Here is a 17,556-nt window from a genome sequence, read left to right as displayed (position 1 = left end):
GGCAATTCTAGGTCTTTTGTGGTTCCATGTAAATTTTATTATGATTTGTTCTAGTTCTGTGAAATATGTCTTGGGTAATTTGATAGGGATTGCATTATATCCGTAGATTGCCTTGGCAGTATGGCCATTTTAACAATATTGATTCTTCCAATCCAGAGCATGGGATATCTTTCCATTTTTTTAAGTGTTCTTTATTTCCTTCATCAGTGTTTTATAGTTTTCCGTGTATAATTCTTTCACCTCCTTCGTTAGATTTACTCCTAGGTATTTTATTACTTTGGGTGCTATTTTAAAGGGTTTTGTTTCTTTACTTTCTTTTTCTGTTGATTCATCATTAGTGTAAAGAAATGCAACTGATTTTTGAATGTTAATCTTGTAACCTGCTACCTTGCTGAATTCTTAGATTATTTCTAGTAGTTTTTGTGTGACCTTTTAGGGTTTTCTATATATAGTATCATGTCATCTGCATATAGTGACACTTTTACCTCTTGTTTTCCAATTTGGATTCCTTTTATTTCTCTCTCTTGCCTGATTGCTGTGGCTAGGACTTCCAAGCCTATGTTGAGTAGGAGTGGTGATAGTGGGCAGCCTTGTCTTGTCCCAGATTTTAGTGGGAAGCTTTTGAGTTTTTCACTGTTGAGTACTATGCTGGCTGTAGGTTTGTCATATATAGCTTTTATGATGTTGAGATATGTTCCCTTTATACCCACTTTGGTGAGAGTTTTTATCATAAATGGGTGTTGAATTTTATCAAAAGTTTTCTGCATCTATTGAGATGATCATCTGGTTTTTGTCCTTTCTCTTATTGATGTGATGTATTACATTGATTGATTTGCGTATGTTGAACCATCCTTGTGTCCCTGGGATGAACCCCACTTGATCATGACGTATAATCTTTTTTATGTGCTGTTGGCTTCTATTTGCTAGTATTTTGGTATGGATTTTTGCATCTATGTTCATCAGTGATATTGATCTGTAATTCTCTTTTTTGGTGGTGTCTTTGCCTGGTTTTGGTATCGGGGTGATGGTGGCTTCATAGAATGAGTTTGGGAGTATTCCCTCTTTTTCAATCTTCTGGAAGAGTTTGAGAAGGACTGGTATGAGTTCTTTGTATGTTTGGTAGAATTCCCCAGTGAAGCCGTCTAGTCCTGGACTTTTATTTGTAGGGAGGTTTTTTATTGCTAATTTGATTTCATTTCTAGTGATTGGTTTGTTCAAGTGGTCAGTTTCTTCTTGATTCAGTCTTGGTGGACTGTATGTTTCCAGAAACTTGTCCATCTCTAGGTTATCCATTTTGGTTCCAATAGTTTTTCATAATATTCTTGTATGATATTCTGTATTTCTATTTTATTTGTTGTAATTTCTCCATTTTCCTTTCTTATTTTGCATATTTGTGCTCTGTCTTTTTTCTTTATGAGTTTGGCCAGAGGTTTGTTGATTTTACTTACTCTTTCAAAAAACCAGATTTTTTGGTTTGATTGATTTTTTTCTATTTTTTTGATCTCTATTTTATTTATTTCCTCTCTGATCTTTATTATTTCCTTCCTTCTGCTGACTTTGTTTTTGCTCTTCTTTTTCTAATTCTTTCAGCTGTTGGGTTAGATTGTTTATTTGAGATTGTTCTTTTTTGAGGAAGGCCTGTATTGCTATAAACTTCACTTTTAGCACTGCCTTTACTGCGTCTCATGAATATTGTGTGGTTGTGTTTTCATTTTCGTTTGTCTCAAGGTATTTTTTAATTTCAACTTTGGTTTCATCATTGACCCATTGGTTTTTTTTTAAGAGCATGTTGTTTAATCTCCATGCTTTTCTTTTTTTCTCCTTTGTTTCTCTGAAGTTGATTTCTAGTTTCATGGCATTGTGGTCAGTAAAGATGCTTGAGATAATTTCTGTCTTAAAATTGTTGAGGCTTCTTTTGTGCCCAAGTATATGATCAATCCTAGAAAATGTTTCGTGTGCACTTGAAAAGAATGTATATCCTGTTTTGGGGGGGGGTGTAATGCTCTGAAAATATCCACCAACTCTAATTTTTCTGTTGTATCATTTAATTTCTCTGTTCCTTATTTATTTTCTGTCTGGAAGATAAGTATCTTTTCTTGTATTGGATAAATAACTGATTTTAATTCTGACAACCTAGAGATGACTAGGAGAAAATAGTTAAGGACTGGAATGTTTGGAGCTTACCTGTTTTAAGAGGATTAAGGCAGAGATGATTTATGTCCAAAAAAAAAGAAACCCAAACAACCCAGTTTCACGTTTTAGCAGTAAGTAGCAGTAACAACTGTAGATATATATTAGAGTTTTAAGAGCAAATGTTGATTCAATGGAAATACAGCAGAGGAAATAAATAGTTACCAAATAGTGGCTTACCTACAGAAAAATGTAGCAAATAAGTAATTTTTTCTTTTCAGATGTTAATTCTTTTTCTTTTCTTTCTTATTTTTTTTTAACCTATTTTTGGATTAGTAGGAACTGTCCAGGTTCTTAGGCTGTTTTCTGTATGGTATACCTTGAAAGGGGGTTTGCTACTGGATTTCTTTCAAGCCACTAGGAGCAATTGTTATTATGACTGTGGTTGTTAGTCCGTAGAGTTTTGTTTTTTAAACCATTGTATCAACGGTAGTGCTTGTCACATTGCAAGAGTTCAGTAAATATTTGTTAGATGAATTTTTATTAGTTTCCCAAGCATTTGAAAATGATTTAAATGCTCTAATAATATAGACTTAAGTATTGGCGCCAAGCAGAGATACACCAGTTCACTTTTAAGAAGCAGAATTACTCTTGGGCCTTGATTTAATTCAGTAGAATATATTTAGTTGGTTTATATAAAGCCTTTCAGTGAAAAGAAGGATTGGTTAGCTATTGAAACATGAAGAAAACACTGCCAAGGGAAAGGAATCCTTAGCTGACGAACTTAAGATATTTTTGGCAAGACTGTTCCTTTTGTGGAGATAGAAACATTAGAATATCTTAGTCTATTAAAAATTGCTTCGTTTTACTAGCTCCTCTTGTTTGATTCCACCTTTACTGATTCTGATTTCACTTTTTAGGTCTGCTTATGATGAGATATGGTCATAAATAAATGAATTATTTAGTTCTTATGGCAGTTGGATTTTTCCAAGTAAATTAGTATATTGCCATTATTGTCATTACGATACTTGTATATCAGTCATATGATATGGATTTGGATTTGTCCCTGAAAATAAAATCACCACTCAGTGTACTGACAGTATCAAGTCCAACCCTTACAGGTGGAAGGACCACTAGTAACTTCACCAAAGCAATAACTGAATTTATGATGCCTTCTGAGAGTCAATATAAAGCTTATCTTGCAACCTAGATTCTTTTTCCTCTGTTGGAAAGAGTTCAGTAGCATAATGTTAATGTATAAAGCATCTAGATTGAGTTTTGCATTTGATTTATGTAGTCTTGTCTTGCTTCTTTCAAGTTGGACATTGCATAGTATATTAATTTGCTGGTAGAGTGTGCCAGCCTGTATAGCAAGTATAGGTAAAAATTTATTTATATGTACTATATTTCATAAAGAAATATTATGACGGTCAATTTTGAACTTGCTTTATAGTCACTGACTTATTGGGAGTGTTTAGTCTTTATATTTAATATAATGATTAATATGTTTTATTTAAGTTCACCATTTAAGTCTACCAGGTTTAGTTGTCTGATACTCATTCACTCCTATTTAAATTTCATTCTCTCTCATTCCTTTTTTCCTGTCCCTTTGGGGGTTAAAAGAATATTTGTAGGTGTACCATTTTAATTCTTCTACTGACTTTTTAGCCGTATCTCTTCATATATATATGTGTATGTATGTGTATAAATATATTTGATTTTATACATACATGTATACATGTATAAAGTTTGCTCTAGGGATTATAGAATGCATTCTTAGCTTATTTTATAGTTCTCTTAAAGTTAATATTGTGAGCGTTAAAATGTAAGAACCCTACAGCACTAAAATTCTATTTTCCTCTGTTTCTTTTGTATGATTTTTGTCATATATTTGATATCTATATATGTATAAACCCCAGAATATTTTTTATTTGCCTTGAACAGTCACTTGTCTTTCAGAGAAATCAAGAGAAGAAAAAGATGTCCTTTTTTATTTACTCCTATATTTACTATTTCTGATGCTTTTTGTTTCTTTCTATATACTCAAAAGTTTTCATCTGGAGTGAGTTCCCTTCAGCCTGAGGGCAAGTCTGTTAGTGACAAATTCTCTCAGCTTTTGTTAATTGTTTTTGAAGGGCATTTTTGGTGGATATAGACTTGTGGGATGACTTTTTTTTTTTTTTTTTTTTTCCTTTTCAGCTCTTTAAAGATGTCATTTCATTAGATCTGATGCGAAGTCAGCCATTATGCCTGCTGGTATTCTCCTATTTTTAATGTCTTGTTTTCTTTGACTCCTTTTGTTTTTTCCCACTTTATTTTTGGTTTTTAGTGGTTTTGATTATGATATACAGATTGTGTTTCTTTTTGTATTTGTCTTCCTTCAAATTTATTGTGCTTCTAGTATCTCTAAGTTGATATTTACACCATGGGTGGTGTAAGGGTTTTTTCAATTTCTTTCTTCTGTTTGTCAGGTTAGATAATTACTACTAATCTGTTGTCAAGTTCATTATCTTTATGTTTCAGTTAATATTTATGCATAACAAACCACTTCGAAACATAAATAATGTGGAATATACATTCTACTTAACGTTGAGGCAGTCACAAAGATACGGCCAGGTTCAAGAGGGAGGGACCATACATAGACTCCACCACTTGCTGGGAGAAGTGTTAAGGTTATGTTGTATAAAGAACACGTGTGATGGGAGATGCAGTCATTCTTGGAAAATACAATCTGTCACATCTTTCTTTTGCAGTCTCCAGTCTTATGTTAAGATCATGCAAGTAGATTTTTACTTTCAGACATTGTACTTTTCAGACCTAGGATTTCTGTCTTTTATAGTTTCTATGTCTTTGCTCAGATTTTTTATCTTTTCACTTAGTGTAATCATTTTGCTATACATTCTTGAATGTATTTATAATAGCTGCTTTAAAGTTGATATCTGCTAATTCCAGCATCTGGTTTGTCTTATAGCTGGTTTCTATTGACTGCTTTTCTTTTCTTGGTCATAGGTCATGTTTTCCTGCTTTGCATGCTTAGTAAGTTTTAACTGAATGATGAATGTTGCAGGTGATATGTTGTAGGGTGTCTGGATTGTTACTTTCTGTAAACGTGCCTAGTTTCATTTTGGCAGGCATTTAAATTAATGGTTACTCTTCTGGTATTGTCAGGCTTGGTTTTCTTTATTAAGGCAAGCCTATTTCAGTTTTGTCTTTTGTCTCAGGACATGGTCCTTACTCCTAAAGCATGGCCTTTCTGAGTTCTCAGCTGAATAATACCTGGGGTCATCAATGAGGTTTCAACACTCTGAAACTTCTCCCAGTGCTATTCTCTCTCTGATGTCATCTCCATTATGTTTTCAGATTCTGCACATGTGCCGCCCAACCCTTGGCCAATGACTTGAAGTGAATTTCCATAAAGACTTTGAAGTCCCTCCTTCTGTTCATCCTTCCTTCTCTGCTACCCTATTCCACAAACTGTAGCTGCCTTACCACCCAGAACCAATCTCTGCGTGTTTGCTTCACCGAAACCTTTGTTCCATTTGCTCCATTTCCTTCTGCTGTGTCAGAAAAAAGCCTCCCAGCTGAAAGCAAGGCAACCATGGGGGTTACCTCATGTTTCTTTTTCCTTAAGGATCTCCTGTACTGCTTTTTGTTCAGTACCCAAAAATGGTTGCCTCATACATTTTGCCCAGTTTTACAGTTGTTTACAAGAGGAAAACTCCAGTACCAGATACTTTATAATGGTTAAAAATATATAAATGCTACTGTCAGAAAACTTTTAAGAGATGGCCCCTTTATATCAAATACCAATATAAAAAAAGATTTTTAGGACAAAGTTATTTAAAGCCTAGTCATAGTAGAACTTTAATCTACTGGTTGCAATAACTTTGCTATTATATAATCATTTGTAATGTTCAGATTTTACTTATAATTGAATTTTACCCATAATGTACATTGATGTTCTCTAGAAATGGCAAATAGAATGAAGATTTTTATATTGCTCTCTCCCTCACTAATGGCAGACATTGGTAATCAATTAAGATATTCTTTCCCCATCTCCAACCTGGACATTGTTTTAATAGCCTTAATATTGCACCTCAACAGACCACCATCTATTTGACGTCTATCCCTAATGTATTTTCATTTTACTAGCTCAGTCAGTATTCTTTTGTGGGATAGTTACTTTAATGAAAGTTTGCCCTAACAGATAATTTTCTTTTCTATAACTGAAGTCATTTTATTTTTAAATGTATATTATGAGGAGTCAATGAGACTGTTCATTTAATAAGCCTTTAGTACTACCTGAATGGAACATAGAAAGTGAAAGATTGGAAAGCAGAAATTCTTAGCAGTTGTGCCCTTTATAAATAATACTTGAAATTTAAAGAGAATAAAAATCAGCTTTGAACATATGTTACAGACACCTAGCTAAAGTTACATAAGAGATGTCTTGATGAAATTAAAGAATGGGCTTTCCCTCACTAGAGTCTAGGAAGAATTTAAAGACATAACATGTTACTAACATTTTAATGAATTGTTTGTGTTTTGTTGTTCAGTTATCATTTCTCACACAGTGTGTGTCATTAATTTTTTTTTTTAATATCCTCAACAGGCTCATTATGAATGAAGATATAATTAAGAAAAACTTAAGGAGTATTTATGAACAAATTGTGTGAATCTCATTAAAACTTAATTATTTCTCATGGAGGATTATTGTCACGTAAAAAATTTGATTCTTTTTTTTCTACTTCAAAAAGTACATGAAAATATTAATTTCATATAAACTCTAAAGCATATTGTTCAAAAAAACATGGATTTTCATTAAGCCCACTTTTTGGAAATGAAAAATAATGTGATATAACTTCATCAACTGTTACTTTTTTGGGAAGATAGACTAGGACAGAACTTTTTTTAAAGTAGGATATGCTTATGTTTTAACAACAAAATTGTAGAAATGTTTAAAATAAATTATGAAAACCTCGATCTCTCCCTGAAAACCTAGGATAACCACTGCGACCATTTTGCTATGTATTCTATCACTCTTTTGGACTCCAGTTTAAGTGTATTCAGGGCTGCCACATGTGTAGAGTGTTCATTCATTGGAGATGGGCAGTGGGATGTGTATATTCCTATTAATTTAGTATTGGTTTATGTATTTAGATTCAAAACAGAAAATTACTAGAGTCAAAATAAACTAAAAATGCACTATTGATCCTTCAAAACACTTTTTCCCCTGCTCACATTTATATTGCAGGCTTTCTGTGAGAAATTGTATTTTGCAGATTATTTTTTGCTTATTTATTTTCCCTCAAAAGAAAAAAAAAACTATGGTAAAAGATATGGCAGGTAGCAATGAATTGTTTTCTAAATTTTATAATCACTGTCCTTCAAATCATTGGTCCATGTTTCAGTTATTCTGATTACTCTAAGCAATTCTAAATTTCCAGCCAAATTAAAATAGAAATTGAGAAAAGTAGAAAAGTCTAAAAGTATGTATAAATCTTCTAGAAGAAAGCATAGAGAATATCTTTATGAACTCTAAGGATAGGGAAAGATTTCTCAGAGGGTACAAAGTTCTAAAAAACAAAAAATTTTGATATATTGGATTTTATAAAAAACTGAAGTTGTTGATTATCTATCAAAGCACATTATTAAGGAAATGAAAAGGCAGGTCATACACAAGGAGCAAATATCTGACAAAGGACTTGTACCCAGAATACCCAGAAAGACTCCTATAAATCAGTAAGAAAAAAGACAAGTAATCCAATTGGGGGTGGGGAATGAGTCAGTGACTTGAACAGAAGAAAGTATAAAAATGGCTAATAAACAAATGAAAATATGCTGAACATCATTAGTCATCAAAGAAAAGAAAAAAACACAAGATATTTCACACCCATTAGAAGGACTAGAATTTTAAAAAACTGACAATACCAAATGTTGATGAGACTATGGAGCAACTGGAACTCTTTTAAAATGTTGATAAGACTATAAAATGGTACAACTGCTTTGGAAAGCTGTTCAGTAGTTTCTTATAAAGCTTAATATACACCCACCTATCTACTTATGACCGAGCACTTCTACTCGGTGTCGGAAATGAGGCATATGTCCCCAAAGAGACTTGCACAAGATGTTTATACACTTCATTCATAATAACCCCAAACTATAAACATCCCAAATGCCCATCAAAGGAGAACGGATAAACAAATGGTATTATGGTAATATAATGGAATAATACTCAGAATAAAAAGAATGAACTATTGATACATGTTAACGGTGGATAAATCTGGATACATGGATAAGTCTGGAAAACATTATATTAAGGGAAAGAAGCCAGTTAAAAAAGACTGTATATTATATTATTGCATTTATATGAAATTAAAGAACAAGGCCAAACTAATATTATGGTAATCATAGTAGCTACCTAAGAGCTTGGTGGGGCTTGACTGCAAATGGGCATGAGGGAATTTTCTGAGGTGGTGGAAGTATTCTATATCTTGATTGAGGTGGTTGTTACAAAACTCAGAATTGTACCCCCCAAATCTGTGTATTTTACTTTATGTAAATTTTACCTCAATTTAAAGAAAAATCCAAAAGTACAAATTGAGAAAGATAAAGGAATGTAGAAGATAAAGGGCAAAATAGACTGGAGTGAAAGGGTGTGTAACATACCATGTTTTCCTATAGAATATTTATAGTTCAGTAGAAGTTTTCTAAGCAGAATCAGTGCTTCCTGGGTTGGTTGAAGTAGTGGGTTAAAACAAGGAATCATAGAAAGTTACACATACCTTAAATATTTACTTTAAAAAGTTGTAGACATAAAATATTAGAATCAAATAGTTCCATAGGGCTTATTAACAACATCTACCACAATAGCAACAAAATAGTTATTTTCCTTTATATCCCTTTGCCCTGTGGCAAGAATTCTTAATCTTATGCCTTGTACCTTTTTGACAGTCTAGTGAAGCTTATGAACCCTGTCTTAGAATGATTTTAAGCCCACAAGATAGAATTCATAGGATTATAATATGCCTATTAGTTTTGGTTATAAGTGTTATAAAATATTTTAAAATATCTATATAATAATAGTTATTAACACATTAAATCTATTGGCAGGTATAATGACTATGTTAATTTTGAAGTGTTGGGATTGTAAGTAGTACTTTGATATCTTCAACAACTGTAGTGTGACATTTCAGTTAGTGACAAAGTTACAAGTACTGCTTGTATCACTATGTCACATAATTTTTCACATTCAAGCTTATGGACTGTCCTCCCCACCCCCTCAGCACACACATATTTTCATTCTTCCCTTCTTCAAATAGTTAAATTACAGTTTTGATTATATCAATATTGGACTTTTGTGTCATGACTAGATAAATGCCATTCAAAGTTAAGTGATGTAGTGTATTATAACTGGTTTTTCCTGCACAGTTTGTTTTCTGTGGATTTACAATTCTCCCTCCTTCCCGCCTCCCTTTCTCTCTCTCTCTCTCTCTCTAACTTGTTTAGTTTGTACATTCTTAATTAAGTCATCTCTAAACTTGCCCCTAGTTGTATAAATCTCTGGGCACGTTTGAACACATTCGGTATTATATCAATTTCATCTTCCTCAGGAACCTTCTCCATCTGCCCTAATCTGGATTAGTTCTCTAGGCTTGCTGTGTGGCTGTCTACTTGAGATGTACCTTCACCATTCATTACAGGGATTCTCTTTTTCCTTCTTGTGAGTTGGATTCATCAGTTTCTGGAACTTGTCATTGTCTTTCATGGTTTCCCACCCTTGTTTTGGTGGAACACATCTTCTAGTAACCTCCTAAGAGAGAGAATGTATGGAAAGCAAAATTATTTGAGACTTTCCTAATACTTAATAAGGCTTTTGTTACATATTCACACTTGTTTTATAGTCTCTCTTGATATGGAATTCTAGGCTGGGAGTAATTTTTCTTCTAAGCCAGAAGGTTTTACCCAGTTGTTTTCTTACTCCTAGTGTTGCCATTGAAAAGGTTGATGTCATTCTGTTTCCAGATTCCTTTTTTGAAACCTGTTTTCTCTCAGGCAGCTTCTAGGGTTTTATGTTTATCTCTTTAACATTAAGAAATTTCACTAAGATATGTATGCCTTTATTGAGGCCTATGTTAATAATTTTTGCATAATACTCATTGTGTCCTTTCAGTTTAGAAATTCATAGCCTTCAATTTTGAGTATTTTTCTTGAATTATATCGTGAATTTCCTCTCCTGTTTTTCTATTCTTTTCTGTGGAATGCCTATTGATATGTTAAATCTCCTGGACTTTAAATCTTTTAAAATCTTCTCTTCTGTTTTCTATTTATTCTGCTATTTCCTCAGCCTTATATTTTTCTAACCTCTCGGTTGCCTACCTCACAGGATTAAACAAATTTATATGTATAGAGTATAAAATACTTTTAAAAAGTGCCTGGCATATAGTAAGTGTTTGTGTTGGCTGTAATGTTGTGGTTGTTTAGTTTCTTAATTAATTGTTGAGGGAGAGGTCTTTGGCCTTGATTCTTTAATTTAGCTGTATGACCTTGGGCAAGTCCTGTAATTTCTTTGACACCTGCTTCCCTCATCTGTAAAATGTGAATAAGCTCTAACTACCAGATGTTTGTGAGAGTCAAATGAGAATATATATGTGAAAATTCTTAATAACCGTTGTATACAGCTAATAGTTATTACTTGGCATCTTTCTAGTATCAAATTTTTAGTTTGAAAGAAAATATTGGCTGAATTTTCAAGATTATTTTTAAGACTTGCATGTGACTGTTTCTCACAAAACTGTATAAGCTAGGTGAACTTGAGCTAAATACTAATGCTGCTTTTTAAAGAAGTTATTTCTTAATATTCAAGCTCATTATGTTAGGCTGAAGAGAGATTATGAAAATATTCATCCTGTGAAAAACTATGGCTTTACTTCAGATTGTATAAATCTATGTAATGTAATAATTGTTTGAGAAAGACATGATTACTCGTTCAAACCCATGGAGGGAATATTTAATAGAATTTAATTATTTTTCTTAAATGGTGTTTGAGATTAGGAAAAAGAGAATCTGTCTTTTGGTTTTCCTCAATGGTATTAATGTAATTTAAAATGTTAGCTCATTTTTGTTAATGGTGGCTTTTTGTTTGTTTGTTTTGTTTTAAGGTTTTTGGATTCAAAGCATAAAAACCATTACAAGATATACAATCTGTAAGTATGTTTTCTTGTTTGTTGCTTGCAAATATCTTATAACTATTAAGTGAAATTTATTTCCATGTTAGAATGAAGTAAAGATATATTTTAACAGAACTGTATTCCTGAAACAATTAGTTCAAGAAGTTTGATTGAGAGCATTGTTAGGTCATTTAGAAAGTGTAGTGATGAGGTACGACAGTGTTGGCACAGATTCATGTTACTTGATTTGCCTTAAATGACTTGGCATCTAGCCCATCTTTGAGCCCATAACCATGTGATAACTTAAAGTGTAATTTACAGCAGAGCTTCTGTTAATGCATTAATACCATCTTCTATGAAGGGATGCTTCCAGAATGGATGTAATTTTGTTTATTCCGTGTCTTTAGGTCAATTGATTGAAACATCTATTAGGGTATTCTCTAACTGTATATAACATAAATAAGTAAGTTACCTAAAATTGTTGAATGGGGTGGTTTCTCTTGTCTGATGTAAAGATTGCCACTTGGTACAGGTAGCTGACCTTATCTTTAACCTTTCCTTTTTTCTTTTGACTTTGTGAGTAGAGATGTGAAAAAGAAAAAAGAAGGAAAGAAAAATGTGAAGAAAATACTTTACCATTTTTTGCTCTTGACTATTTTCCCTTCCCAAAGTATTGACCGTTTTCTAATTTTAAAAAATGGTATATAAAATGTGTTATATTTCTACCTGACTTTTATTTTTCTGATGTGATATGTATAAATTATGCAAGGGGAGATTTTTTAATCTAAAGTTATGTATACTAATTTACTGTTATAATTTCTGTAGAGTCTATTTATCAAATGTAAGAACAAGATTCTTTTCTGCCCTCAGTGGGCTTTCAAATCTTCACCAAAAAGGATGAAATAATATCTCTGCCTTATTGGCTTGTGGGATGTTGCTTTTTTATCTTTAATTTAGTGGTCTTTCTGCTCTGATAAGACTTCAGAAGACATGAGAGTGAAGTAGACACTATTACTGTTTTTCCTAGTGAGTTTTCACTGATTGCCTAAGATTCATAAAAAAGCAAACATTTATTGAGTGCTTGCTATATGTTAGACATTTTAAAACATTTTGTTAGTACGAACATGAATAAGATGTAGTTCCAGCCTTCAGGTAATTATCATCTAATGTGAAAGGTAGAGAAAGTATTATAGAAGAGGTAACTCTTTTATAGAAGAGGGCTATATGGAGAACAGTGGAAACAGTAATTGTACCTCACAGGGAAGATTACATCAAGAAAGGCATGTTTGAGTTGCGGTAAAAAGAATATAGAGGTTGATGTGCAGGCTTAGGGGGAGGGGAAATGGCATTGCAAGCAGAGAGAATGGCATGTAAGAAGGTTGTTGGCATATTAGTGTTCAGAATATGGCAGATAATCCATTACAGTCAGATTATGGAGTGTGTGTATGTGGAGAGTGTAATGCTAATATGTAACAAGATGAAAGAAGGTAAAAGGTGCTGGTGCTGTAGAAACTTAAATTTAGGTGGGCCTCAGTTTACACATGATCTGTAGATGTATCTTCCTCTTTTCTGGATTAACATTTTCTACAACATTGCAGGTGCCAGAGTGTTTCTGTGGAGGAAAATAAAATCCCCAAAGCTTTGTAGTTTTTGAACAACTGGATTCAGAAGTTAAGTTAAAAAACAAAACAAAACAGGACTTGAACTGTCAACAATTAGAGTCCATTAAATGAGTCACTTCAGGCTTAGACTCTCATGATTGGGCATTTAGAGGGTCCCAGAAGGAAGGTAGAAAGATGCTAAAGACAGATTCTGCCTTTTTCAAAACTTTATTCAGGTTTAACGTTATAAGCAAAGAAAGGAAAGGAAATTCTTTTCATTCCTGTTTGCAGTGGCTTCCTGCTTCTAGAATTTAGGACTTAGGTTTATACTGTCAGTATTGTAGGTCATTTGTGTTATTATGGTTAAAGTTGGCATTGGGATCTAGCCTGGAAACTTGACTGCCTGTTTGTTTTTATATATCCAGACATTGGACTCCCAAGTTAATGAACAGTCTCATTATTAGTTGAGAGTAGCTTTTGGTACATATATTTTAACTCCCTTATCCCCCCCCCCCCCCCGCATCAATTTAATGGAATCATAGACTTTCAGAACTGGAAAGTACCTGAAAGAGATCATTTAGTCCAACCTTCTCATTTTACAGATGGGGAGTCTGAGGCCTAGAGGAGTTAAGTGAGTTGAACAAGGTCACACAGGTACATACAGTAGCAGACCATCCACTGTTGATGTCAGTATTCCCTTCCTAGTTTTTGTTTATTTGTTTCTTTGTTTTAACCCCCTCCAAATTTTACTTACTTCAGGAGTTTTTACAACTACCAAGTTGTAGCATGTTTAGTTCTGATGTCACTTTTCAGTTTGTTTTTTTTTTTTCTTTTTTTCCCTTTCTACCCCTGTTTATATTTCTGGCTCTGGGTAAGTGAGTCTGACAAGTAATAGATTTTTGTATTTTATTTCTTTTAATTTTAGAGTATTAATTACATGTGTGTATGTCTTTAAAAACATGTAAATTGAAGGAAAGATCTTAAAATATTTGCACTAGACATACCTGTATTTAATAGGTTATTAAACTGTTTATGGCAATTATGACATGTAGATGAAGAAGAGTTCTTAATGTGGGCTTTCTAATAACTGGCTGTATCTGTTTTTATCTCTGTGTTATCAGGCATCCAGTAAGTTATTTTAAGAAAGGACAAAATTAGCCTCATATTATTAATCAAATTCGAGTATACTTGGTAAACTGCTTGGTACATAAATCTGTTTTGTGCAGATGTGTATATTTCATTTTTGTATGTTCCTCTGTATAATCTGTATACTGGTGGAGGTAAGGGGAAGAGGGGAAAATTAGGGGATAAAGACACATTATATAGTTCTTGCCTTTGAGAAACTTAAATGTTCACTGGATACTAATTTAAAAGGTTTACCGAATTTCATTGTATATTCTGTTTGACATACAGTTCTCTATCATTTTGTGATAAACCTTTAGCTGTTGTTAATTTTTATCTATTAAGGTTTCTCTTGTAAGATAGGGGTAGCTCCATTGAAGAGGAAAGAAGAGACGTACACACTTAGCTGATTCTATGGCAAGTCTTACTTTTCTGGAAGCTTTTCCTATTAATCTTATCCCTTTCTTCACCTTCTATCTACTGCTTCATTAAAAACTCTCAGTGCATCTTCACTTCTCTTGTCTCATATAAGCCAATATGAGGTGATGATAAAAAAAAAAGGTATCTTTGAGGTTTAGATATAATGAAGTATAAATGGCTAGATCTTCCTAACACTTGCCTTAGTCTAATCCCATTTGTCATTCATGTATCTTTAGTTTCAATTTGTTGAGAGACTTGTCTTATCACTAACATACCACAAAAAATTTATAAGAAACTGTGTGTGTGTGCACATGGTTATCAGAGAGGGTTTTAATGAAGAGAGTCTTCATTCTTACCCAAACAACCCCTCCCCAGATCACTTTCATCACTACTAGGCCCAGTGTATATTCTCACATACTCCCTATTCATACCTGGAGAGACTTTCACAACTTTTTCATGTTGTTATTATCAACATGTTGGTTCTATCTTTTATGCCAAATGGTGCTCTTGTAGGAAGGCTGACTTTGACTATAACTTGTTATCGTTTTGTTGGGTTTTTTTTTAAATTTATTTTATTCTCTTTCCCCTTAACAGAGGCACTGGGGATTGAACCTAGGACCTCATGCGTGCCAAGCACATGCTTTATCACTGAGCTATACCCTCCACCCTATTTTGTTTTTAAAACCATTTTCTCTTTTTTATTACATGTGTATGTATGGAATAATAGTGGAAAAAGTTTGACTTTTGTGATCAGAGGTGCGGGGCTTGAGTCCTGGCTCTTCCATTTATATATTGTGGTTAGGGGTGAGTTTTGTAATGCTTTTCTAAATCTTAAATCTTCTTCTATATCTTTCTCATAGATGAAACAGAGATAATATTAACTATTATATGATTGTGAGGATGAATTTAAAAACATGGAAACTCCTTTGTGAGGTGTGTGCACATCTGGTAGACATTAAGGAGCTCATTATTTTCACTTTTCCTCCTAACAATAATATTTGAGAATCAGTGTATGAAGAAGGTAGTTCTTAAGCAGTGTTTGTCAAGCCAAACCTTTTGAGCTGCTAAAAAAGTATGGGAATTTTAGAGAACTACAGCTGCATGAAACTCAAAATGTTTATTTTTTGTTGTACTGTCATGAGACCAGTTTCTTAGAATTGTTTCCTGTTCTACACTTCCCCCCTCACCTCCTAAGCCCCATCTTTACGTGATTCCTTATGAAATATTCTATTATGGATTCTTCACTGTTTACCAGGTCTCCTCTTTAATCTGTACCAAAGAAAGTATAAAATGTCACTATTTTCTTGATCAATCCTCTTTTTCCTACCTGTCATTTTTTTTTCAATATGAGTGAGTGTAAAATTATTTATCAAGGATGCGCATATGTCCATTTGTCATTATTAAATAAATTTTCTTTCTAGCAAAACTCAGTATGCTAAGTTATAGTATACTAAAACAGAAAAGATTTGTTTTTAGTAATATGAAAGTTGATTTGTTTCAGATTTGACTAGTTAGAAATCAGTAGATTGCAATTTGTTTATAATTAGTTCAACCTTCATATGGATTTGAGTTTAAAAACTATTTAAAATAGAGGAACTTTACAGGTATTTTCAGGATTTCTGAATGTAAAATACAGGTCCACAATGGCTTATCTGAAACTCTTTGGACTAGTTGTGTTTCAATATTCAGAATTTTTCAGTTTTCAGAAAGGTAACATGAAAGCATGTATTTTGTTTTACATAACATCCCAGTGGGGTTTGGAACAATACCTAGAATAAAATATCTGACTCTTCACTCTTAAGTGTATTCCTGTTAATTAAGGACTACATTTGTGTTTATGAGAACATAAATTTCTGCCACAATTGAGTTTGCCATAAATGTAAGAGAAAATTTTAGATGTTTCATAATTTTGGAATTTTGAAATTGTGGATTAAGAGGCTATGAACCTTTATTTGTTTTAATATGCTAAGTTTTTATTTTAAATACTTTAAAAAAAATCTGGTTTGAATAGTAGTTGGAGTTTCCAGGATGATGCTGACCAGAAACTAATGTATGGACTCCCTTTCTGAGCCTGTTAATGTTTATAAACATGGCCTATTAATCATGAGTCAACCAATGCATGATAACAAATGTGTCACTACTATTACAGAGATAAATTTTAGCATGCTATAAATAATGCTAAGTCATCATTTTACTATTCTGTATTGATTTTACTTATTACTTTTTCATTACTCTCAGACTTTAATTAAAACTTAAAACCTGAGGGAGTATTGAAAAAAGATGACCTATGGTTTATCTAAGGAGAGAAAGGTCTGGTTTAAAAAAATTTTGTAAGTGTTGTGTCTGAGTAGATAAGCATCAGTTTCTTTAGTCCTTATAATTTTACTATTTTTAATATATATCTTTAAAAAATAGTAGTTTGAGAAAGCTATGGATGCTGACTTCTGAGGCAAAGATAAAATTGAAACTAGCTTACACATACTTGTGAAATCAAAAATAAATCCATTAGCAGACACAATTTTCATAAAGGAAATTTGAAGGTATAGATGCAGCTGAATTTGCAGTGTTGTATATTTGTGGCATCACAAGTTTTGTAAGCAAATGTATCAGCTCTAATTGTATACATTTAACATTTTAAGCTTCAATTTCCTTAACTGTGAAGTGTGGATATACACTTTACAATTAAGGTACAATAACAGTACCTATTTCATAGGACTTTTAGGATTAAAAGAAATAGTTAATATAAAACATTTAACACTACGCCTGGTACATTATAAAGTTCAGGAAATGTTACTATTATACTTTTTTCTCAAGTGCAAAAGATAACTTTATATATATAACATTTAAACTTTTCTTTTAGATGTGCTGAAAGACATTATGATACCGCCAAATTTAACTGCAGAGGTAGGTATAAATACACTGAATTATGTTAGATAACTTGAAACCAAAAGACTAAATTTTACTGTCATGACAATAATGGGTAATCTCAATTATCAAGTGAGATATTATCTTAAAGATGGTCTTAGAACATTTGAAAAATAAATTTAATTTTGCTATTGTGCTTTTGGAAGCAAGTATCAAATAAACCTGTCAGTAGAACTAGGAAGACTAAA

At 32.7% G+C, this 17,556-nt stretch overlaps 1 protein-coding gene across 1 annotated transcript in view; it reads left to right on the top strand.

The window, feature by feature from the left end:
- PTEN (phosphatase and tensin homolog) overlaps nucleotides 1-17,556 on the top strand; it is a gene marked incomplete at its 5' end in the record, with an annotated part of 91,129 nt that overhangs the window by 41,451 nt on the left and 32,122 nt on the right. The window contains 2 exons of the mRNA XM_010971256.2: nucleotides 11,292-11,336; nucleotides 17,304-17,347. Of these exons, the coding sequence (XP_010969558.2) occupies nucleotides 11,292-11,336; nucleotides 17,304-17,347 (89 nt within the window). The remainder of the gene's footprint in view (nucleotides 1-11,291; nucleotides 11,337-17,303; nucleotides 17,348-17,556) is intronic.

The sequence above is a fragment of the Camelus bactrianus genome, chromosome 11 (assembly GCF_048773025.1).
Source record: "Camelus bactrianus isolate YW-2024 breed Bactrian camel chromosome 11, ASM4877302v1, whole genome shotgun sequence".
NCBI classification, from domain to species: domain Eukaryota; kingdom Metazoa; phylum Chordata; class Mammalia; order Artiodactyla; family Camelidae; genus Camelus; species Camelus bactrianus.
Note: the sequence above shows the minus strand (reverse complement) of the source record. Positions and strands in the feature narration are given on the sequence as shown.